At 58.5% G+C, this 23,238-nt stretch overlaps 2 protein-coding genes across 3 annotated transcripts; one reads left to right on the forward strand and one right to left on the reverse strand.

The window, feature by feature from the left end:
- Positions 1-447: 447 nt before the first annotated feature.
- Positions 448-10,963, reverse strand: LOC134158092 (heterogeneous nuclear ribonucleoprotein A1). 2 transcript variants are annotated; one of them, XM_062607742.1, is made up of 6 exons: positions 10,808-10,963; positions 9,708-9,824; positions 8,994-9,140; positions 6,039-6,249; positions 732-824; positions 448-593 (listed from the first exon to the last, which is right to left on the reverse strand). In XM_062607742.1, the coding sequence occupies exons 1-6, from the start codon at positions 10,820-10,822 to the stop codon at positions 481-483; spliced, it is 696 nt and encodes a 231-aa protein (XP_062463726.1). In that variant the 5' UTR covers positions 10,823-10,963; the 3' UTR covers positions 448-480. The 2 variants fall into 2 exon arrangements, with proteins under 2 accessions (XP_062463726.1, XP_062463725.1); XM_062607741.1 differs by having other exon boundaries at positions 448-650.
- Positions 10,964-11,509: 546 nt separating this feature from the next.
- Positions 11,510-22,997, forward strand: CBX5 (chromobox 5). The gene is made up of 5 exons (XM_062607740.1): positions 11,510-11,639; positions 15,414-15,569; positions 17,848-18,034; positions 22,577-22,674; positions 22,769-22,997. Exons 2-5 carry the CDS (start codon positions 15,433-15,435, stop codon positions 22,917-22,919), a joined length of 573 nt encoding a protein of 190 aa, XP_062463724.1. The 5' UTR covers positions 11,510-11,639; positions 15,414-15,432; the 3' UTR covers positions 22,920-22,997.
- The last annotated feature ends 241 nt before the right edge of the window (positions 22,998-23,238 follow it).

The raw sequence follows: 23,238 nt of genomic DNA on the forward strand, positions 1-23,238 counted from the left end.
GAGGAGGAAGCAGCTGGAGTCATGGTGGTGCTTGGATAATGGGGGGGTACCAAAGGGATGGATGGGGATGAAGGGGGGGGGTCCTGATATGGATGATGGAGGAGGAGGAAGCAGCTGGAGTCATGGTGGTGCTTGGATAATGGGGGGGTACCATAGGGATGAAGGTGGGGGGGGGGGGGTCCTGATGTGGATGATGGAGGAAGAGCCATGAGTCAGAGCCATGGTGGTGCTTGGATAATGGGGGGGGTGACATAGGGATGGATGGGGATGAAGGGGAGGGGGCGGGGTTCCTGATGTGGATGATGGAGGAGGAGGAGGCAGTTGGAGCCATGGCAGTGCCTTGGAAAGGGGGGGTACCAAAGGGATGGGGATGAAGGCACTTGGGGAGGTGTCAGAGGAGCCAGGGCCTCATCCTGATGTGGGGGGGGGTGCCCTAGGGATGGATGGGGATGAACGGGGGAGGGGAGGGGGGTCCCCATCTCACTCACCACGGCCCCCGAAGTTGCCTCCACGGTTGAAGTTGTCGTTGCCACCGAAGCCGCCGCCGCCGCCGCCACCGCGGCCCCCACCGAAGTTACCGGAGCCGCTGCGGCCTAAGAGAGGAGGAGGAGGAGGAGGAGGAAGAGGAGGAGGAGGAGGCAGGGGACAGCCTTTAGGAACAGCGCAGGCAGCGCGGTGAAGGGGCTGCGGGGGGGGCGGGGGGCAGCGGAGGGGCTGAGGGGGGGGCTCACCTCGCTGGCTGGCCGAGGCGCTGGCCATCTCCTGCTTGGACAGGGCTTTCCTCACCTCGCAGTTGTGCCCGTTCACAGTGTGGTATTTCTGGACTGGGAAAATGGGGGGGGGGGTTGTGGAGGGGAGGGGAGGGGGGGGGGAAAGACAGGGAATGAAGGGGGGGAAAAGGGCACCCGGGATACGGCCGTCATCCCGGATCCCAAAGGGGAGGCGTGGATGCAATGGATGGAGGGAGAATCAACCCAACCCCCCAACCCAACAAAGGGATGCTCAGGAGCATCACTCATGTCAATCAGTGCTACTTCATTCTAAGGGGGGGGATGCTTTGGGGGGGGGGAACCCTAACTCTAACCCATTGAGCTGCCCTGAGCATCCTTGGTTCTCCAATGGAGATGTGGATGGGATGGATGGAATGGGAACACCACCCCCCCCCCCAACAAAGGGATGCTCATGAGCATCACTCATGTCAATCAGTGCTACTTCATTCTAAGGGGGGGGGGGATGCTTTGGGGGGGACCCTAAAGCTAACCCATTGAGTTGCCCTGAGCATCCTTGGTTCTCCAATGGAGACATGGGTGGGATGGATGGATGGGGAACACCTCCCCAACAAAGGGATGCTCATGAGCATCACTGATGTCAATCAGTGCTACTTCATTCTAAATGCTTTGGGGGGGGAGCTGCCCTGAGCATCCTCAGTGCCACCACCCCCTAGATCCCTGGTTTTCCAATGGAGATGTGGATGGGATGGATGGAATGGGAACACCACCCCCCCCCCCCCCCAACAAAGGGATGCTCATGAGCATCACTCATGTCAATCAGTGCTACTTCATTCTAAAGGGGGGGGGGGGGGGGATGCTTTGGAGGGGACCCCTAACCCACTGAGCTGCCCTGAGCATCCTCAGTGCCAGCACCCCACAGATCCTTGGTTTTCCAATGGAGACGTGGATGGGATGGATGGAATGGGAACACCCCCCCCCCCCCCAACAAAGGGATGCTCATGAGCATCACTCATGTCAATCAGTGCTACTTCATTCTAAGGGGGGGGGGGAGAGGATGCTTTGGGGGGGGGACCCTAAAGCTAACCCATTGAGCTGCCCTGAGCATCCTTGGTTCTCCAATGGAGATGTGGATGGGATGGATGGAAGGGGAACACCTCCCCAACAAAGGGATGCTCATGAGCATCACTCATGTCAATCAGTGCTACTTCATTCTAAGGGGGGGGGATGCTTTGGGGGGGACCCTAACTCTAACCCACTGAGCTGCCCTGAGCATCCTTGGTTCTCCAATGGAGATGTGGATGGATGGATGGAAGGGGAACACCTCCCCAACAAAGGGATGCTCATGAGCATCACTGATGTCAATCAGTGCTACTTCATTCTAAGGGGGGGGATGCTTTGGGGGGGACCCTAACTCTAACCCATTGAGCTGCCCTGAGCATCCTTGGTTCTCCAATGGAGATGTGGATGGGATGGATGGAAGGGGAACACCTCCCCAACAAAGGGATGCTCATGAGCATCACTCATGTCAATCAGTGCTACTTCATTCTAAGGGGGGGGGGGGATGCTTTGGGGGGGGACCCCTAACCCACTGAGCTGCCCTGAGCATCCTCAGTGCCAGCACCCCACAGATCCTTGATTTTCCACTGGAAATGTGGATGGGATGGATGGAATGGGAACACCCCCCCCCCCCCAACAAAGGGATCCTTACGAGCATCACTCATGCCAATCAGTGCTACCTCATTGTAAGAGGGGGGGATGCTTTGGGGGGGGACCCCTAACCCATTGAGCTGCCCTGAGCATCCTCGGTGCCACCACCCCCCAGATCCCTGGTTTTCCAATGGAGACGTGGATGGGATGGATGGAAGGGGAACACCTCCCCAACAAAGGGATGCTCATGAGCATCACTCATGTCAATCAGTGCTACTTCATTCTAAGGGAGGGGGGGGATGCTTTGGGGGGGACCCTAAAGCTAACCCTAACCCATTGAGTTGCCATGAGCATCCTTGGTTCTCCAATGGAGATGTGGATGGGATGGATGGAAGGGGAACACCTCCCCAACAAAGGGATGCTCATGAGCATCACTCATGTCAATCAGTGCTACTTCATTCTAAGGGGGGGGGATGCTTTGGGGAGGGACCCTAACTCTAACCCACTGAGCTGCCCTGAGCATCCTTGGCGCTCCAATGGAGATGTGGATGGGATGGATGGAAGGGGAACACCTCCCCAGCAAAGGGATGCTCATGAGCATCACTCATGTCAATCAGTGCTACTTCATTCTAAAGGGGGGGGGGGATGCTTTGGGGGGGGACCCTAAAGCTAACCCTAACCCATTGAGCTGCCCTGAGCATCCTTGGTTCTCCAATGGAGACACGGGTGGGATGGATGGATGGGGAACACCTCCCCAACAAAGGGATGCTCATGAGCATCACTGATGTCAATCAGTGCTACTTCATTCTAAGGGAGGGGGGGATGCTTTCTAAAGCTAACCCATTGAGTTGCCCTGAGCATCCTTGGTTCTCCAAAGGAGATGTGGATGGGATGGATGGATGGGGAACACCTCCCCAACAAAGGGATGCTCATGAGCATCACTCATGTCAATCAGGATTCTGGGGGTGCTTTGGGGAGATCCACACTGAGCTGCCCTGAGCATCCTGCTGTGCCACCACCCCCAGATCCCTGGTTCTCCAATGGAGACAGGATGGGATGGATGGAATGGGAACACCACCCCCCCCCCCCCCCAACAAAGGGATGCTGGGGAGCATCACTGATGGATGCTGCTACTTCATTCTGGTTGGGGGGTCCTTAAGGACCCTAACCCATTGAGCTGCCCTGAGCAAGGTTCTCCAATGGAGACACGGGTGGGATGAGGATGGGGAACACCTCCCCAACAAAGGGATGCTCATGAGCATCACTGATGTCAATCAGTGCTAGCCAGGCTGGGAACATTGAGGGCTGGCAGGAGAGCAGATCCCTGGTTTTCCAATGGAGACGTGGATGGGATGGATGCACACCAGCGGGTAAGGGGCCACCGGTGTTGGTGACAGGGACAATGGGATCGAGCACCCTCAGCCTGGCGGTGATGGCTGCAGGGAAGGGATTGGATCCAAAGGGATCTGGATCCACTGAGAGCTGCCAATGGCAACCTCAAGGAGCTCAATAAGGCCAAGGTCCTGCCCATGGATGGGGAATCCCAAGTTGGGAAGTGGGAGCAGCCTGAGGAGGAGGATTTGGGGGTGCTGGACAAGGAGATCCACACTGAGCCCCCATGTGCTGGGCTGCACCCCCAGAGCGTGAGCAGCAGCTCAGGGAGGGGATTCTCCCCCTTTAACTACATCCTGGGGAGATCCCACTTGGATGCTGCACCTGGTTGTGGTGTCCTTAAGGATACGGAGCTGCTGGAGCAAGGCCATGAGGATGAGGAGGGGAGGGAGCAGTTCCCATAGGAGCCAGGCTGGGAACATTGGGGCTGGAGGAGAGCAGCTTCCAGTGGCTGAAGGGGGGGACAAGGATGCAGGAGCTGGATCTGCAGCAAGGATTGGAGCGATGGGACAGGGGGTGATGGGTTCAGCCTGGAACAGGGGGAGTTCAGCTTGGAGATAAGGAAGTTCTTCCCTGTTGGGACACTGGGATGGGTTCAGTGGGGAAGGTTTGGCTGCTCCATCCCATCCAGGCCAGTTTGGATGGGGTTTGGAGCATCATGCTCCAGCAGAAAGCACCCCTAAGGGCTGAGCATCCTGTTTTGTGCTTGGAAGCTGGGAATACTGGGGATGGAGAAGAGAGCTCAGAGCAGCTTCCAGTGCCTGAAGGGGGCTACAGGGATGCTGGAGCTGGATCTGCAGCAAGGATTGGAGCGATGGGACAGGGGGTGATGGGTTCAGCCTGGAACAGGGGGAGTTCAGCTTGGAGATAAGGAAGTTCTTCCCTGTTGGGACACTGGGATGGGCTCAATGGAGAGCGTTTGCCTGCTCCATCCCATCAAGGACAGGTCAGACGGATCTGAGAGCATCCTGCTCCAGAGGAAAGCATCTCTAAGGGCTGAGCATCCTCTTGGGGCACTTGGGGGATGGAGAAGAGAGCTCGGAGCAGGTTCCAGTGCCTGAAGGAGGCTACGGGGATGCTGAAGCTGGATCTGCAGCAAGGATTGGAGCGATGGGACAAGGGGTGATGGGTTCAGACTGGAACAGGGGAAGTTCAGCTTGGAGATAAGGAAGTTCTTCCCTGCTGGGACACTGGGATGGGCTCAATGGAGAGCATTTGCCTGCTCCATCCCACCAAGGACAGGTCAGACGGATCTCAGAGCATCCTGCTCCAGAGGAAAGCATCCCTAAGGGCTGAGCATCCTCTTTGGGTGCTTGGGAACTGGGAATACTGGGGATGGAGAAGAGAGCTCAGAGCAGGTTCCAGTGCCTGAAGGAGGCTACGGGGATGCTGAAGCTGGATCTGCAGCAAGGATTGGAGCGATGGGACAAGGGGTGATGGGTTCAGGCTGGAGCAGGGAATTTCAGCTTGGAAATAAGGAAAACGAGGGTGCTGGGACACTGCAATGGGCTCAATGGAGAAAGTCTGGCTGCTTCATCCCATCAAGGACAGGTTGGATGGATCTCAGAGCATCCTGCTCCAGAGGAAAGCATCCCTAAGGGCTGAGCATCCTCTTGGTGCACTTGGGAATACTGGGGATGGAGAAGAGAGCTCGGAGCAGGCTCCAGTGCCTGAAGGGGGCTACAGGGATGCTGAAGCTGGATCTGCAGCAAGGATTGGAGCGATGGGACAAGGGGTGATGGGTTCAGGCTGGAACAGGGAGAGTTCAGCTTGGATCTAAAGAAGCTCTTCCCTGCTGGGACACTGGCATGGGCTCAATGCAGAGCATTTGCCTGCTCCATCCCATCAAGGACAGGTCAGACGGATCTGAGAGCATCCTGCTCCAGAGGAAAGCATCCCTAAGGGCTGAGCATCCTCTTGGGGCACTTGGGAATACTGGGGATGGAGAAGAGAGCTCAGAGCAGGTTCCAGTGCCTAAAGGGGGCTACAAGGATGCTGGAGCTGGATCTCTACCCAGAGCTGGAGCGATGGGACAAGGGGTGATGGGTTCAGCCTGGAACAGGGGAAGTTCAGCTTGGAGATAAGGAAGTTCTTCCCTGCTGGGACACTGGCATGGGCTCAATGGAGAGCGTTTGCCTGCTCCATCCCATCAAGGACAGGTCAGACGGCTCTCAGAGCATCCCAGCAGCACAGGGCTGGAACCAGCTGAGCTTCAGCCCCATCCCAAGGCACACATCAGGGGTAAAAACCCCCCCCTCCATCACTCACTGACGATCTTGTCCACGGAGTCGTGGTCGTCGAAGGTGACGAAGGCGAAGCCGCGCTTCTTGCCGCTGCCGCGGTCGGTCATGATCTCGATGACCTCGATCTTGCCGTACTGCCCGAAGTAATCGCGGAGGTGATGCTCCTCCGTGTCCTCCTTGATGCCCCCCACAAAGATCTTCTTGACGGTGAGGTGGGCGCCGGGCCGCTGGGAGTCCTGCGGGGGCAATGGGGTGAGGTGGTGGGGGGGGATTAGGGGGGTGTTGGGGGTGGTGGGAATGGGGTTGAGGAGGGGATGGGGGGGTTAGGGATGGGGTTGGGGGGGCGTTGGGTGCGGTTATGGGGGGTTAGAGGTGTTGGGGATGGGGTTGAGAAGGGGATGGGGGGGTTAGGGATTGGGTTGGGGGGGATTGGGGGGGTTAGGGATGGCGTTGGGGGGGTGTTGGGGGTGGTTATGGGGGGTTAGAGGTGGTGGGGATGGGGTTGAGGAGGGGATGGGGGGGTTAGGGATGGGGTTGGGGTGGGATGGGGGGGTTAGCGATGGGGTTGGGGGGCTGTTGGGGGGGGTTATGGGGGGTTAGAGGTGGTGGGGATGGGGTTGGGGATGGGATGAGGGGGTTAGGGATGGGGTTGGGGGGGTGTTGGGGGTGGTTATGGGGGGTTAGAGGTGGTGGGGATGGGGTTGGGGTGGGATGGGGGGCTTAGCGATGGGGTTGGGGGGGTGTTGGGGGGGGTTATGGGGGGTTAGAGGTGGTGGGGATGGGGTTGGGGAGGGGATGGGGGGGTAGGGATTGGGTTGGGGGGGATTGGGGGGGTTATGGGGGGTTAGAGGTGGTGGGGATGGGGTTGAGGAGGGGATGGGGGTTTAGGGATGGGGTTGGGGTGGGATGGGGGGGTTAGCGATGGGGTTGGGGGGCTGTTGGGGGGGGTTATGGGGGGTTAGAGGTGGTGGGGATGGGGTTGAGGAGGGGATGGGGGGGATAGGGATGGGGTTGGGGGGGATTGGGGGGCTTAGGGATGGGGTTGGGGGGTGTTGGGGGTGGTTATGGGGGGTTAGAGGTGGTGGGGATGGGGTTGGGGTGGGGATGGGGTAGGGGGGGATTGGGGGGTTAGGGATGGGGTTGGGGGGATTGGGGGGGTTAGGGATGGGGTTGGGGGGGTGTTGGGGGTGGTTATGGGGGGTTAGAGGTGGTGGGGATGGGGTTGGGGTGGGATGGGGGGTTAGGGATGGGGTTGGGGGGGATTGGGGGGGTGTTGGGGGTGGTTATGGGGGGTTAGAGGTGGTGGGGATGGGGTTGAGGAGGGGATGGGGGGTTAGGGATGGGGTTGGGGGGGATTGGGGGGGATTGGGGGGTTAGGGATGGCGTTGGGGGTGGTTATGGGGATGGGGTTGAGGAGGGGATGGGGGGGTTAGGGATGGGGTTGGGGGGGATTGGGGGGTTAGAGGTGGGATGGGGTTGAGGAGGGATGGGGGGTTAGGGATGGGGTTGGGGGGTGTTGGGGGTGGTTATGGGGGGTTAGAGGTGGTGGGGATGGGGTTGAGGATGGGATGAGGGGATTGGGGGGGTTAGGGATGGGGTTGGGGGGATTGGGGGGGTTAGGGATGGGGTTGGGGGGGTGTTGGGGGTGGTTATGGGGGGTTAGAGGTGTTGGGGACAGGGTTGGGGTGGGGATGGGGGGGTTAGGGATGGGGTTGGGATTGGGGGTGGGATTTGGGGGGATTAGGGATGGTTGAGTGGGGTTAGAGGTGTTGGGGATGGGGTTGGGGTGGGATGGGGGGTTGGGGGGGGATTGGAGGGGTTAGGGATGGGTTGGGGAGGGACTGGGGGGGATTGGGGGGGTTAGGGAGGGATTTGGGGACTGGGGGTTCAGGGATAGGGTAAGGATTGAGGATGGGGTTAGGGTTAGGGGTTGGCATGGGGTTGGGGGTGCTTTGGGATGCGTTTGGGGAAGCTTTGGGATGAGGTTAGGGTGGGGCGGGGGTGCTTTGGGATGCGTTTGGGGAAGCTTTGGGATGCTTTGGGGATGTGTTTGGAGGGGTTTGGACATGGGTTGAGACAGGTTTGACGATAGTTTGGGATGTCTTTGGGATGGATTCAGGATGCATCTGAGATGGGTTTAGAGATGGGTTTGCAGATGGGTTTCACACGGGTTTCAGGATGGTTTGGAGATGGGTGGGGATGCGTTTGGGGACGGTTTGGGATGGGGTTGGGACAGGTTTGGAGGTGGTTTGGGATGGATTTGAGATGCATTTGGGATGGGTTCAGGAATGGTTTGGGATGCGTTTAGAATGAGTTTGGGGTGGGTTTGAAGATGGTTTGGGATGAGATTGGTGTGGGTTGGGGGTTATTTTAGGGGAGAATTTGGCACAGTTTGGGGTCAGTTTGGGATGGAACTGGGGGGTGGTGGGGGTTGTTTGGGGGGGGATTTGGGGTCAGTTTGGGATGGGTTTGGGATGGAACTGGGGGGTGTTGGGGATTGTTTTGGGGGGGATGAGGATAGTTTGGGATGGATTTGGGGGGGTTGGGGGTTGTTTTGTGGGTGGGTTTGGGGATAGTTTGGGATGGATTTGGGGGGGCTGGGGGTTGTTTTGGGGGTGGGTTTGGGGATAGTTTGGGATGGATTTGGGGGGTTGGGGGTTGTTTTGGGGGTGGGTTTGGGGATAGTTTGGGATGGATTGGGGGGGGTTGGGGGTTGTTTTGTGGGTGGGTTTGGGGATAGTTTGGGATGGATTTGGGGGGGGGTTGGGGATAGTTTGGGATGGATTTGGGGGGGTTGGGGGTCAATTCAGGATGGGTTTGGGGTGTGTTTTGATTGGATTTCAAGGTGCACTTAGAACAGGTGGGGGGTCAGCACAGGGTCTGGTTGGGATCAGCCCAGGATTGCTTTAGGGATGCGTTTGGGATGCTTGGAACCCCCCTGTGTCCATTCCCCCCCCCCTCAAGCAGGGCCCATCCCCACCTCTCTGGACACGGCTCTCTTTGGTTCAACGACTCTGCCATCCACTTTGTGGGGCCGGGCGTTCATGGCTGCATCCACCTCCTCCACCGAGGAGTACGTGACGAAGCCGAAGCCGCGGGAGCGCTTCGTGTTCGGGTCCCTCATCACCTTGGGGAACAGGGACACACATCAGGATTCAGCCTGGAACCCCCCCCCCCAAAAAGATCCATAGGGATGCGGCTCCTTCCCATCACATCTGGTCCCTTTCCTCCTCACTACCACAGGAGCATCACCCAGGGGTGACACCCAGTGAAAGTGATGGGGGGCAAAGAGGACCTGGGGGTGACAGAGGAACTGGGGGGCACAGGGGACCTGGGGGGTTCATAGGACTTGAGGGGCACAGAGGACTGGGGGGGTACAGAGAAATTGGGGGACACAGAAGACTTGGGGGGGTTCATAGGACTTGAAGGGCACAGAGGACTTAGGGGTACAGAGGGCTTGAGGGACACAAGAAACTTGGGGGATACTGAAGGACACAACAAACCTGGGGGGCACAAGGGACCTGGAGAGCTCAAAGGACGTGGGGGGCACAGAAGACTTGGTGGGGCTCAGAGGACATGGGAGACAGAGGACTTGGGGGGCACAGAGGACCTGGAGGGCACAAAGCACTTGGGGGGACAAAGGCCTTAAGGGGCACAATGGACTTGGGGGGCACAGAGGACTTGTGGGGCTCACCACGCAGTCGGTCAGGGTGCCCCATTGCTCGAAGTGGCTGCGCAGGCTCTCGTCTGTGGTTTCGAAGCTGAGGCCGCCAATGAAGAGCTTCCGGAGCTGCTCGGGCTCCTTTGGAGACTATGGGGAAGGGGAGATATGGGGCTCACTGGGGGGCAGGGGAACACGACCCCCCCCTTGTAATCATCCCAAAATGCCCCACCTGGGGCTGCTTTGGCCCCCCCTATCTCCAATGAGAGGCCCATCATTGGACCCCCCCCCCATCTCTGCATTCAGCCTCCAAGGGACCCTCCCAAAGCCCCTCTTTGGGGTCTCCAGCCCCATAGGAAACCATTCACCCCCAGCGCCCCCCCCATCTCTGGGCTCACACAGCACCACTGACCACCCCAATGTTACCCTATGGGGACCCCAGTACCCACTTATGGGGCAGAGCAGGCCCTGGCAGCCCCCAACCCCTCTTTATGGGGCTGCCTGCCCCCTCCAGAGGCCTGAGCCCCACACTATTGCTCCCCTATAGGGCTGCCCCAGGACCCCCCTAAACCCCCCTGGCCCCATATGTGGTGCTGCCCAGGACCTAAAGAGACCCTGAACCCCCCCCCCTCCATGTCCTTGTTTTTGGGGTCACCCACACCCATGGAGCCCCCACCCCCTATAATTAGGACCCCCCCAGCCCCAAACCCCCCCATTTTAAGGCCTTCATCACCTCCGGCCCTCCTTTATGGGGCTCCCCCCCCCAATATTCCCCTATGGGTCCCATGTGTGCCCCCCCCTTCCCCATCCCACCCAGCTCCCGCGCATGCGCGGTGCCGCCATCGCCCCCCGCAGCACAAAGGCGCGCACGTGGCTCGGGGGGGGGGGAACCAGCGGTGGGCATGGAGGGGGGGGGCAAAGAGAAGCGCGGATTGCGCATGCGCTATAAGCCCCCCCCTCACCTACCACCACCATCAGGCGCATGCGCGGAGAGCCTCGGCGCGCAGGCGCAGTGCGCGCGGTAGGCCGCGGTTGAAGGCGGTAACGGGAAAGGGGGGGGGGGGAAGGGGGCGGCGGGGCCGGTGCGGGGAGGGGGTGGGGGGGGGGGGCGGCGGAGGGAACGGGGCCCGTACCTCGGCCTTGGACATGGCGGCGGCGCGGGGCGGTGCGGGCTGGGGGCGGCGGCTCCGCGATGCTCCCTCCGCGAGGCGCCGGCTCCGAAAGGGGCCGAGCGAGCCCAGCGCCGCCGCCTCACTCCGCCGCCCCCGCCCGAAGGCCCGCCCACCGCTCGCTCCCATTGGCAGGCGCCGCCCGCGGAACTCCCCCGCGCCGTTGATGATTGGGTGGTGGTGGGGGGTAAAGGGGCGGGGTGAAGGGAGGCGCGGGGTTATTGGTGGAGGGAGAGAGCGCCGCCCCGCGCCTACGCGGTTCATTGGTTGATTGAGGGGAAAGTCCCGCCTCTGCGCTTCAAGGATTGGGTGACGCAGACATAACCCCGCCTTACGCTGCTTTTCCCGCTCCGGCTTGGAGACATCGCTGATTGGCTCCCTCTCTAACGGTCCCGCCTCTACTTCCTTCTGATTGGACACATCAACGCCGCGGACGCTGCGATTGGCAGGCGCGGCCGTTGCCCGGCGGCGGGCCCGGGGCAGGTCGGTGAGCGCGGCGCTAGGAGCGACGACCACGACGACGACGACGACGGCGGCGGTGGTGGTGGAGGAGGAGGAGGACGAGGAGCAGGCGGGGCCGCCCGCCGGTACCGGAGACGGGCCCGGTCCGGAGCGGTGTGAACCGGAGAGGGGAAAGGGTGCGTTTGGAAGCGGGGAAGAGCGCATGCGCGGAGCGGGGCCGGCGGCGCCTGCGCGTTACGGGCGGTTTTGGCGGGCGGAGCGCGGAACGGCGGCGGCTCGCAGCGAGCGGGCAGAGAGCGGCGGACGGGCCCGCGCCGGAGCCGCTCCCGCCCAGGTACCGGTACCGGCGGTGAATGGGGACCGGTGTTGGGGGGGGGGTTTTGGGGGTGGTGGGGGTGGTGGGAAAGGGGAGGGCCTTACCGGCGCGATGGATGCGCTCGCCAGCCAATGGGAGCGTGGGAGAGAGCGCTGAGTGACGGCTGAGCGGGCCAATAGCAGCGCGGTTGGGTGGGGACGAGCGGCGGCGCTGGCAGCCAATGAGAAGGCGGGCGCTGCAGGGCGCGGGCCAATGGCCGGACGTGGCGCGCTCTTTGGCCCGCCCCCGAGGCCCGGGCCCCGCTGTGCGGGACCGGCACCGGGAACCGGCACCGGGCCGGGTTTGAACCGAACCGAGGGGTTTTAGCCCCAAATCGGTCGGGCTTTGCCTTAAATCAGCAGTTTTCGACTCAAAAAGGCGCTTTCCCCTTCGGAAAGACGCTGCTCTTTTGTTCCCCCCGGGCCCCCCGCAGCGGTTGGGAGCGTGACTCCCCCGGGGCTCCAAAACCTGCCCTTTTATACCCAAAACCTCCTCTTTTCCACCCAAAACCTGCCCTTTTCCACCCAAAACCTCCCCTTTTATACCCAAAACCTCCTCTTTTCCACCCAAAACCTCCTCTTTTCCACCCAAAACCTGCCCTTTTCCACCCAAAACCTCCCCTTTTATACCCAAAATCTCCCCTTTTCCACCCAAAACCTCCCCTTTTATACCCAAAATCTCCCCTTTTCCACCCAAAATCTCCCCTTTTATACCCAAAACGTGCCCTTTTCCACCCAAAACCTCCTGTTTTATACCCAAAACCTCCCCTTTTATACCCAAAATCTCCCCTTTTCCACCCAAAACCTCCCCTTTTATACCCAAAACCTCCTCTTTTATACCCAAAACCTGCCCTTTTCCACCCAGAACCTCCTCTTTTATACCCCAAATCTCCCCTTTTCCACCCTAAACCTCCTTTTATACCCAAAACCTGCCCTTTTCCACCCAAAACCTGCCCTTTTCCACCCAAAACCTGCCCTTTTCCACCCAAAACCTCCCCTTTACAAGCAAACCCTCCCCTTTTATACCCAAAACCTGCCCTTTTATCCCCAAAACCTGCCCTTTACAAGCAAAACCTGCCTTTTTATACCCAAAACCTTCCCTTTTGCACCCAAAATATACCCTTTTGCACCTAAAATCTCCCTTTTACACCCCAGACCTGCCCTTTACACCCAAAACCACCCAAATCACACTTCCCTGTACCTGAATCCCCCCATTTTTAAAGGTTTTTGGCCCAAATCACATTTCCCTGTGCCTAATGCCTCCTATTTTTACGGTTTTCAAGACAAATCACATTTTCCTGTGCCCCAAACCCCTCATTTTCAAGCCTTTTTACCCCAAATCACACTTCCCCATTCCCAAACCCCATCATTTTAAAGGCTTTTACCCCAAATCCCAGTTCCCCATTCCCAAACCCCCATCATTTTAAAGGCTTTTACCCCAAATCCCAGTTCCCCATTCCCAAACCCCATCATTTTAAAGGCTTTTAACCCAAATCCCAGTTCCCCATTCCCAAACCCCCATCATTTTAAAGGCTTTTACCCCAAATCCCAGTTCCCCATTCCCAAACCCCATCATTTTAAAGGCTTTTCCCCCAAATCCCAGTTCCCCATTCCCAAACCCCATCATTTTAAAGGCTTTTCCCCCAAATCCCAGTTCCCCATTCCCAAAACCCCATCCTTTTAAAGGCTTTTACCCCAAATCCCAGTTCCCCATTCCCAAAACCCCATCATTTTAAAGGCTTTTACCCCAAATCCCAGTTCCCCATTCCCAAAACCCCATTGTTTTAAAGGCTTTTACCCCAAATCCCAGTTCCCTATTCCCAAGCCCCATCATTTTCAAACCATTTTACCCCAAATCACAGCTCCCCATTCCCAAAACCCCATCATTTTAAAGGCTTTTCCCCCAAATCACAGTTCCCCATTCCCAAACCCCATCATTTTAAAGGCTTTTCCCCCAAATCCCAGTTCCCCATTCCCAAAACATCATCATTTTAAAGGCTTTTACCCCAAATCCCAGTTCCCCATTCCCAAACCCCATCATTTTAAAAGCTTTTCCCCCAAATCCCAGTTCCCCATTCCCAAAACCTCATCATTTTAAAGGCTTTTCCCCCAACTCCCATTCCCCATCCCCAACCCCCCTCACTTCCAAACCATTTTACCCCAAATCCCAGTTCCCCATTCCCAAACCCCATCATTTTAAAGGCTTTTACCCCAAATCCCAGTTCCCCATTCCCAAACCCCATCATTTTAAAGGCTTTTACCCCACATCCCAATTCCTTATTCCCAAGCCCCATCATTTTCAAGCCTTTTTACCCCAAATCACAGTTCCCCATTCCCAAACCTCCATCATTTTAAAGGCTTTTACCCCAAATCACAGCTCCCCATTCCCAAACCCCATCATTTTAAAGGCTTTTACCCCAAATCACGGTTCCCCATTCCCAAACCCCATCATTTTAAAGGCTTTTACCCCAAATCCCAGTTCCCCATTCCCAAACCCCATCATTTTAAAGGCTTTTCCCCCAAATCCCAGTTCCCCATTCCCAAAACCTCATCATTTTAAAGGCTTTTCCCCCAAATCCCAGTTCCCCATTCCCAAAACCCCATCATTTTAAAGGCTTTTCCCCCAAATCCCAGTTCCCCATTCCCAAAACCCCATCATTTTAAAGGCTTTTCCCCCAAATCCCAGTTCCCCATTCCCAAAACCTCATCATTTTAAAGGCTTTTCCCCCAAATCCCAGTTCCCCATTCCCAAACCCCATCATTTTAAAGGCTTTTACCCCAAATCACAGTTCCCCATTCCCAAACCCCATCATTTTAAAGGCTTTTCCCCCAACTCCCATTCCCCATTCCCAAACCCCATCATTTTAAAGGCTTTTACCCCAAATCACAGTTCCCCATTCCCAAACCCCCATCATTTTAAAGGCTTTTACCCCAAATCACAGTTCCCCATTCCCAAACCCCCATCATTTTAAAGGCTTTTACCCCAAATCCCAGTTCCCCATTCCCAAACCCCATCATTTTAAAGGCTTTTACCCCAAATCCCAGTTCCCCATTCCCAAACCCCATCATTTTAAAGGCTTTTCCCCCAACTCCCATTCCCCATCCCCAACCCCCCTCACTTCCAAACCATTTTACCCCAAATCCCAGTTCCCCATTCCCAAACCCCATCATTTTAAAGGCTTTTCCCCCAAATCCCAGTTCCCCATTCCCAAACCCCATCATTTTAAAGGCTTTTCCCCCAAATCCCAGTTCCCCATTCCCAAAACCCCATCATTTTAAAGGCTTTTCCCCCAAATCCCAGTTCCCCATTCCCAAAACCTCATCATTTTAAAGGCTTTTACCCCAAATCCCAGTTCCCTATTCCCAAACCCCATCATTTTCAAACCAATTTACCCCAAATCACAGCTCCCCATTCCCAAACCCCATCATTTTAAAGGCTTTTACCCCAAATCACGGTTCCCCATTCCCAAAACCCCATCATTTTAAAGGCTTTTACCCCAAATCCCAGTTCCCCATTCCCAAAACCTCATCATTTTAAAGGCTTTTCCCCCAACTCCCATTCCCCATCCCCAAACCCCCTCACTTCCAAACCATTTTACCCCACATCCCCATTCCCCCCCCCATCACTTTTCACCCATCCCCACCACCTCTTCCCTACGGGGCTTTTGGATCCCCTGGGTACCACTTGGGGGGGGATCATCCCTATTTAACCCCCTTCTTTGTGTGTGTGTGTTTCCCCCCCCACCCCATCCAGGTCCCTTGGGTGCTGAGCTATGGGCAAGAGGAGCAAGCGGGCAGCAGACAGCTCTTCCTCGGCCGACGAGGAGGAGTATGTGGTGGAGAAGGTGCTGGACCGGCGCGTGGTGAAGGGCCAGGCCGAGTACCTGCTCAAGTGGAAGGGCTTCTCCGAGTGAGTCCCAGTGGGAATAAGAGAAGGGGGCAATGCCAGGCTTTGGGAATGCGGGCTCCATCCTGACCCGCCATGGGGATGGGGCTTGGAAGAAGAAGGGGGGGAGCGAGGCGAAGGATGGGGATGCTCCTGTGGGAGGTGGGTTGGGAATGGTGGGGATGGAGAGATGGGATAAGGGGTGGTGGGGACAAAGGGAATGGGAGGTTCAGGATGGATCTGAGGAACATTGGGATGGGTTCAGTGGAGGTTTGGCTGCTCCTGTGGGAGGTGGGTTGGGAATGGTGGGGCTGGAGGGATGGGATAAGGGGTGGTGGGGTCAAAGGGAATGGGAGGTTCAGGATGGATCTGAGGAACATTGGGATGGGTTCAGTGGAGGTTTGGCTGCTCCTGTGGGAGGTGGGTTGGGAATGGTGGGGCTGGAGGGATGGGATAAGGGGTGATGGGGTCAGAGGGAATGGGAGGTTCAGGATGGATCTGAGGAACATTGGGATGGGTTCAATGGAGGAGGTTTGGCTGCTCCTATGGGAGGTGGGTTGGGAATGGTGGGGCTGGAGGGATGGGATATGGGGTGATGGGGTCAGAGGGAATGGGAGGTTCAGGATGGATCTGAGGAACATTGGGATGGGTTCAATGGAGAAGGGCTGGCTGCTCCTATGGGAGGCAGGTTGGGAATGGTGGGGCTGGAGGAGGCTGAGAGCAGCTTGAGTGGGTGCTGGAGCAATGGGATATGGGGTGATGGGGTCAAAGGGAATGGGAGGTTCAGGATGGATCTAAGGAACATTGGGATGGGTTCAATGGAGAAGGGCTGGCTGCTCCTATGGGAGGTGGGTTGGGAATGGTGGGGCTGGAGGGATGGGATAAGGGGTGATGGGGTCAAAGGGAATGGGAGGTTCAGGATGGATCTAAGGAACATTGGGATGGGTTCAGTGGAGGTTTGGCTGCTCCTATGGGAGGCGGGTTGGGAATGGTGAGGCTGCAGCAATGGGATAAGGGGTGATGGGGTCAGAGGGAATGGGAGGTTCAGGATGGATCTGAGGAACATTGGGATGGGTTCAGTGGAGGTTTGGCTGCTCCTATGGGAGGTGGGTTGGGAATGGTGGGGCTGGATGGGAGGCTGCTCCTATGGGAGGCAGGTTGGGAATGGTGGGGCTGGAGAGATGGGATAAGGGGTGGTGGGGACAAAGGGAATGGGAGGTTCAGGATGGATCTGAGGAACATTGGGATGGGTTCAGTGGAGGTTTGGCTGCTCCTGTGGGAGGTGGGCTGGGAATGGTAGGGCTGGAGGGATGGGATAAGGGGTGATGGGGTCAAAGGGAATGGGAGGTTCAGGATGGATCTGAGGAACATTGGGATGGGTTCAATGGAGGTTTGGCTGCTCCTGTGGGAGGTGGGTTGGGAATGGTGGGGCTGGAGGGATGGGATATGGGGTGGTGGGGTCAAAGGGAATGGGAGGTTCAGGATGGATCTGAGGAACATTGGGATGGGTTCAGTGGAGAAGGGCTGGCTGCTCCTATGGGAGGTGGGTTGGGAATGGTGGGGCTGGAGGGATGGGATATGGGGTGATGGGGTCAGAGGGAATGGGAGGTTCAGGATGGATCTGAGGAACATTGGGATGGGTTCAGTGGAGGTTTGGCTGCTCCTATGGGAGGCGGGTTGGGAATGGTGGGGCTGGAGGAGGCTCAGAGCAGCTTGAGTGGGTGCTGGAGGGATGGGATAAGGGGTGATGGGGTCAAAGGGAATGGGAGGTTCAGGATGGATCAAAGGAACGTTGGGATGGGTTCAATGGAGGAGGTTTGGCTGCTCCTATGGGAGGCGGGTTGGGAATGGTGGGGCTGGAGGGATGGGATATGGGGTGATGGGGTCAGAGGGAATGGGAGGTTCAGGATGGATCTGAGGAACATTGGGATGGGTTCAATGGAGAAGGGCTGGCTGCTCCTATGGGAGGCAGGTTGGGAATGGTGGGGCTGGAGGGATGGGATATGGGGTGATGGGGTCAGAGGGAATGGGAGGTTCAGGATGGATCTGAGGAACATTGGGATGGGTTCAGTGGAGGTTTGGCTGCTCCTATGGGAGGTGGGTTGGGAATGGTGGGGCTGGAGGGATGGGATAAGGGGTGGTGGGGTCAAAGGGAATGGGAGGTTCAGGATGGATCTAAGGAACATTGGGATGGGTTCAGTGGAGGTTTGGCTGCTCCCATCCCATCGAGGCCGGGTTGGAGGTGGATCTAAGCTGCTTTCATCCCATCCCATCCCATGCTGCTGCTGCTGTTCCATGGCAGGGAACACAACACTTGGGAGCCGGAGAAGAACCTGGATTGCCCGGAGCTGATCTCGGAGTTTATGAGGAAGTACAAGAAGATGAAGGAAGGCGACGGGAACAGGGGCCGGGAGAAGGCGGAAGGAGCCAAGAGGAAAGGGGGGCTGGCGGCCGGCGGGGACGACGTCAAGGCCAAGAAGAAGAGGGAGGTGAGGGATGGGGATGGGGAATAGGGATAGGGATGGGAACCAGGGATGATGGGGAGAGGGATGGGAGGTTCAGGGGACAGGGATGGGGATGGGTTCAGGGATAGGGATGGGAGCTCCAGGATGGAGGAGAGGGAGCAATGGGATATGGGGTGATGGGGGACAGGGATGGGGATGGGGAATAGGGATAGGGATGGGAGCCAGGGATGGGGGAGAGGGACGGGGATGGGGATGGGGGACAGGGATGGGGATGGGGATTAGGGATAGGGATGGGACACAGGGATGGGGATGGGACACAGGGATAGGGACAGGCACACAGGGATGGGCACCGGGATACAGGGATGGGGACAAGCACACAGGGATGGAGATGGGAGACAGGGATGGGGATGGGGAATAGGGATAGGGATGGGGATGGGACACAGGGATAGGGATAGGGACAGGCACACGGGGATGGGCACCGGGATACAGGGATGGGGATGGGGGACAGGTATGGGGATCGAGAATAGGGATAGGGATAGGACACAGGGATAGGGATGGGACACAGTGATAGGGACAGGCACACAGGGATGGGCATCGGGATACAGGGATGGGGACAAGCACAGGGATGGGGATGGGAGACAGGGATGGGGAATAGGGATAGGGATGGGGGACAGGGATGGGGATGGGACACAGGGATAGGGATAGGGACAGGCACACAGGGATGGGCACCGGGATACAGGGATGGGGACAAGCACAAGGATGGGGAATAGGGATAGGGATGGGACACAGGGATAGGGACAGGCACACAGGGATGGGCACCAGGATACAGGGATGGGGACAAGCACACAGGGATGGGGATGGGACACAGGGATAGGGACAGGCACACGGGGATGGGCACCGGGATACAGGGATGGGGACAAGCACACAGGGGTGGGGATGGGGGACAGGGATAGGGATGGGGATGGCGAATAGGGATAGGGATGGGAGCCAGGGATGAGGGAGAGGGACGGGGATGGGGATGGGGGACAGGGATGGGGATGGGGAATAGGGATAGGGATGGGACACAGGGATAGGGATGGGACACAGGGATAGGAACAGGCACACAGGGATGGGCACCGGGATACAGGGATGGGGACAAGCACACAGGGATGGGGATGGGACACAGGGATAGGGACAGGCACACGGGGATGGGCACCGGGATACAGGGATGGGGATGGGGGACAGGGATGGGGATCGAGAATAGGGATAGGGATAGGACACAGGGATAGGGATGGGACACAGTGATAGGGACAGGCACACAGGGATGGGCATTGGGATACAGGGATGGGGATGGGAGACAGGGATGGGGATGGGGAATAGGGATAGGGATGGGGAATAGGGATGGGGATGGGACACAGGGATAGGGACAGGCACACAGGGATGGGCACCGGGATACAGGGATGGGGACAAGCACAAGGATGGGGATGGGGAATAGGGATAGGGATGGGACACAGGGATAGGGACAGGCACACAGGGATGGGCACCAGGATACAGGGATGGGGACAAGCACACAGGGGTGGGGATGGGGGACAGGGATAGGGATGGGGAATAAGGATAGGGATGGGGATGGGGGAGAGGGATGGGGATGAGGGACAGGGATGGGGATGGGGGAGAGGGATGGGGACAGAGACACTGGGATAGGGATGGGACACAGGGATAGGGACAAGCACACAGGGATAGGGATGGGGACAAGCACACAGGGATACAGACACTGGGATAGGGATGGGACACAGGGATGGGGACAAGCACACAGGGATACAGACACTGGGATAGGGATGGGACACAGGGATGGGGATGGAGGACAGGGCCACTGGGATAGGATACGGGGATATGGACAAGCACACAGGGATGGGGATGGGGACTAGCACACAGGGATGGGGATAAGACACTGCCATCCCCATCACAGGGACAGGGACCCAGGAATGAGGACAGGCACCCAGTGTCTCCTTGATGGGAACAGGGATGCAGGGATACAGATGGGTACCCAGGGATGGGGACAGGCACCCAATGTCCTGATGATGGGGATGGGGCCCAGGCATGGGGACAGGGATGCAGGCATGGGTACAGGGATCCAGAAACAGGGATGGGGATCCAGAAACAGGGATGAGGATAAGACACTGCCATCCCCATCACAGGGATGGGGACAGGGATGCAGGGATGAGGATGGGGATCCAGGAATGGGGACAGGGATGCAGGAATGAGGATGGGGATCCAGGGATGGGGACAGGGATGCAGGGATGAGGATGAGGATGGGGATCCAGGGATGGGGACAGGGATGCAGGGATGAGGATGGGGATGCAGGGATGGGGACAGGGATGCAGGGATGAGGATGGGGATCCAGGAATGGGGACAGGGATGCAGGGATGAGGATGAGGATCCAGGGATGGGGACAGGGATGCAGGGATGAGGATGGGGATCCAGGGATGGGGACAGGGATGCAGGGATGAGGATGGGGATCCAGGCATGGGGACAGGGATGCAGGGATGAGGATGGGGATCCAGGGATGGGGACAGGGATGCAGGGATGAGGATGGGGATCCAGGGATGGGGACAGGGATGCAGGGATGAGGATGGGGATGCAGGGATGGGGACAGGGATGAGGATGGGGATCCAGGGATGGGGACAGGGATGCAGGGATGAGGATGGGGATCCAGGAATGGGGCAGGGATGCAGGGATGAGGATGGGGATCCAGGCATGGGGAGAGGGAGGGGTGAGGATGGGGATCCAGGGATGGGGACAGGGATGCAGGAATGAGGATGGGGATGCAGGGATGGGGACAGGGATGCAGGGATGAGGATGGGGATGCAGGGATGGGGACAGGGATGCAGGAATGGGGATGGGGATCCAGGGATAGGGACAGGGATGCAGGGATGGGGCTGGAGACCCAGGGATGGGGACAGGGACCCGAAACCCCGTTGCTGGAGCGCACCCCAGCTCACCCCATAGCACCCATCACCCCATAGCACCCATCACCCCCTAGCACCCAGCCCCTTCATTCCAGCCGTGGCTCTGGATTCCCATGGGATCCTTGTCTGCTGCCGCCTCCCAGGGTGATGTCACGCTCCTGGAATTGTTTCCTTGGGCCTTATCTGCCCCATTCCCGCTGGGAACCCTGGGATTGTTGGGAATGGCACTGGGCTTATCGGGAAGTTTAGGCTGGAGCAGCTCCCGTGGCCTTGGCTCCGGCCGCTGCCCACCAGGGACACAGGAGGAGGATGGGGCCCAAGAGACAGGGACCAGGAGCCAGGGTGAGGATGGGGACCCAGGGGTGAGGATTGGGATGCAGGGATGGGGATCCAGGGATGGGGATGGGATCCAGGGATGGGGATGGGGACTCAGGGATGGAGATGGGGACCCAGGGGTGAAGATTGGGATGCAGGGATGGGGATGGGGACTCAGGGATGGAGATGGGGACACAGGGGTGAGGATCAGGATGCAGAGATGGGGACAGGGATGCAGGAGGAGGATGGAGGTGCAAAGGCAGGGACACAGGGGGAGGATGGGGACCCAGGGATGAGGATGGGGACCTAGGGATGAGGATGGGGACCAGGGATGAGGATGGGGACCAGGGATGAGGATGGAGCATGGGATGGGGATGAGGGATGGGGTTGGGGACCCAGGGATGAGGATGGGGACCTAGGGATGAGGATGGGGACCAGGGATGAGGATGGGGACCAGGGATGAGGATGGAGACCAAAAGATGAAGATGGGGACCCAGGGATGAGGATGGGGACCAGGGATGAGGATGGGGAGGGATGGGGTTGGGGATGGGGACCTAGGGATGAGGATGGGGACCAGGGATGAAGATGGGGATCCAGGAATGGGGCAGGGATGCAGGGATGAGGATGGGGACCCAGGGATGAGGATGGGGACCAGGGATGGGGATGGGGACCAGGGATGAGGATGGGGACCCAGGGATGAGGATGGGGACCAGGGATGAGGATGGGGACCCAGGGATGAGGATGGGGACCAAAAGATGAAGATGGGGACCCAGGGATGAGGATGGGGATGAGGGATGGGAATGAGGGATGGGGTTGGGGACCCAGGGATGAGGATGGGGACCAGGGATGAGGATGGGGACTAGGGATGAGGATGGGGACCAGGGATGGGGATGAGGACCAAAGGAGGATGGACCCAGGGATGAGGATGGGGACCAGGGATGAGGATGGGGACCAAAAGATGAAGATGGGGACCCAGGGATGAGGATGGGGATGAGGGATGGGGTTGGGGACCCAGGGATGAGGATGGGGACCAGGGATGAGGATGGGGACTAGGGATGAGGATGGGGACCAGGGATGGGGATGAGGACCAAAGGATGAGGATGGGGACCCAGGGATGAGGATGGGGACCAGGGATGGGGTTGAGGACCAAAGAATGGAGACCAAATGACGGGGGCCCCACTGCCACCACTACGACACCACTGGACCCCCTTATCCCCACCCTCCATCACCTCCACCCCCCCCAATCACCACCTCTTAACCCCCTTTTTACCCCCTTTTTCCACCCCCCCACCCACCCACCCCATAGAGCAACGACATCGCCCGGGGCTTCGAGCGGGGCCTGGAGCCGGAGAAGATCATCGGGGCCACGGACTCGTGCGGGGACCTCATGTTCCTCATGAAGTGGTGAGGCCCTCGCGAGCCCCATAGGGATGGGGGGGGGCACCCCATAACCTCCCCCATAACCCCCTTTATGTGGGTGTCATCCCCCCCCCCCCAGGAAGGACACGGATGAAGCTGACCTGGTGCTGGCAAAGGAGGCCAACCTCAAGTGCCCCCAGATCGTCATTGCCTTCTATGAGGAGCGCCTGACCTGGCACGCGTACCCCGAGGACAGCGACAGCAAAGAGAGGGACCCCCCCCGGAGCTAAGGACCCCCCCCAATCCTGTACATAGCCCCCTCTATACCCCCCCATACAATGGGCCCCTCCCATAGCGCCCTATGGAGGAGGGGGGGGGTGTTTTATGCCTCCCTCCTATCCCTCCTCTCTTCCACATCCCCCCCCCACCTAGAGCCTAATAAAGGGGGGGGGGGGTAGGTTTGGGGTTTAGGGGGGGGTTTTGATAAAAGTGGGTGTTTTTAGCTGGGGGGGGGGCCCTGTGTGTGTGCATCCCCCCCCCCCCATTGGCTTCCAATAAACGGTCACTTTTCAGGAGGTGGTGTGGTGGGGGGGGCACAGTAATGTCACA

The sequence above is a fragment of the Pezoporus occidentalis genome, unplaced genomic scaffold, assembly GCF_034315485.1.
Source record: "Pezoporus occidentalis ecotype Australia unplaced genomic scaffold, CSIRO_AGI_Poc_V1 ctg1246, whole genome shotgun sequence".
Classification (NCBI taxonomy): Eukaryota; Metazoa; Chordata; class Aves; order Psittaciformes; family Psittacidae; genus Pezoporus; species Pezoporus occidentalis.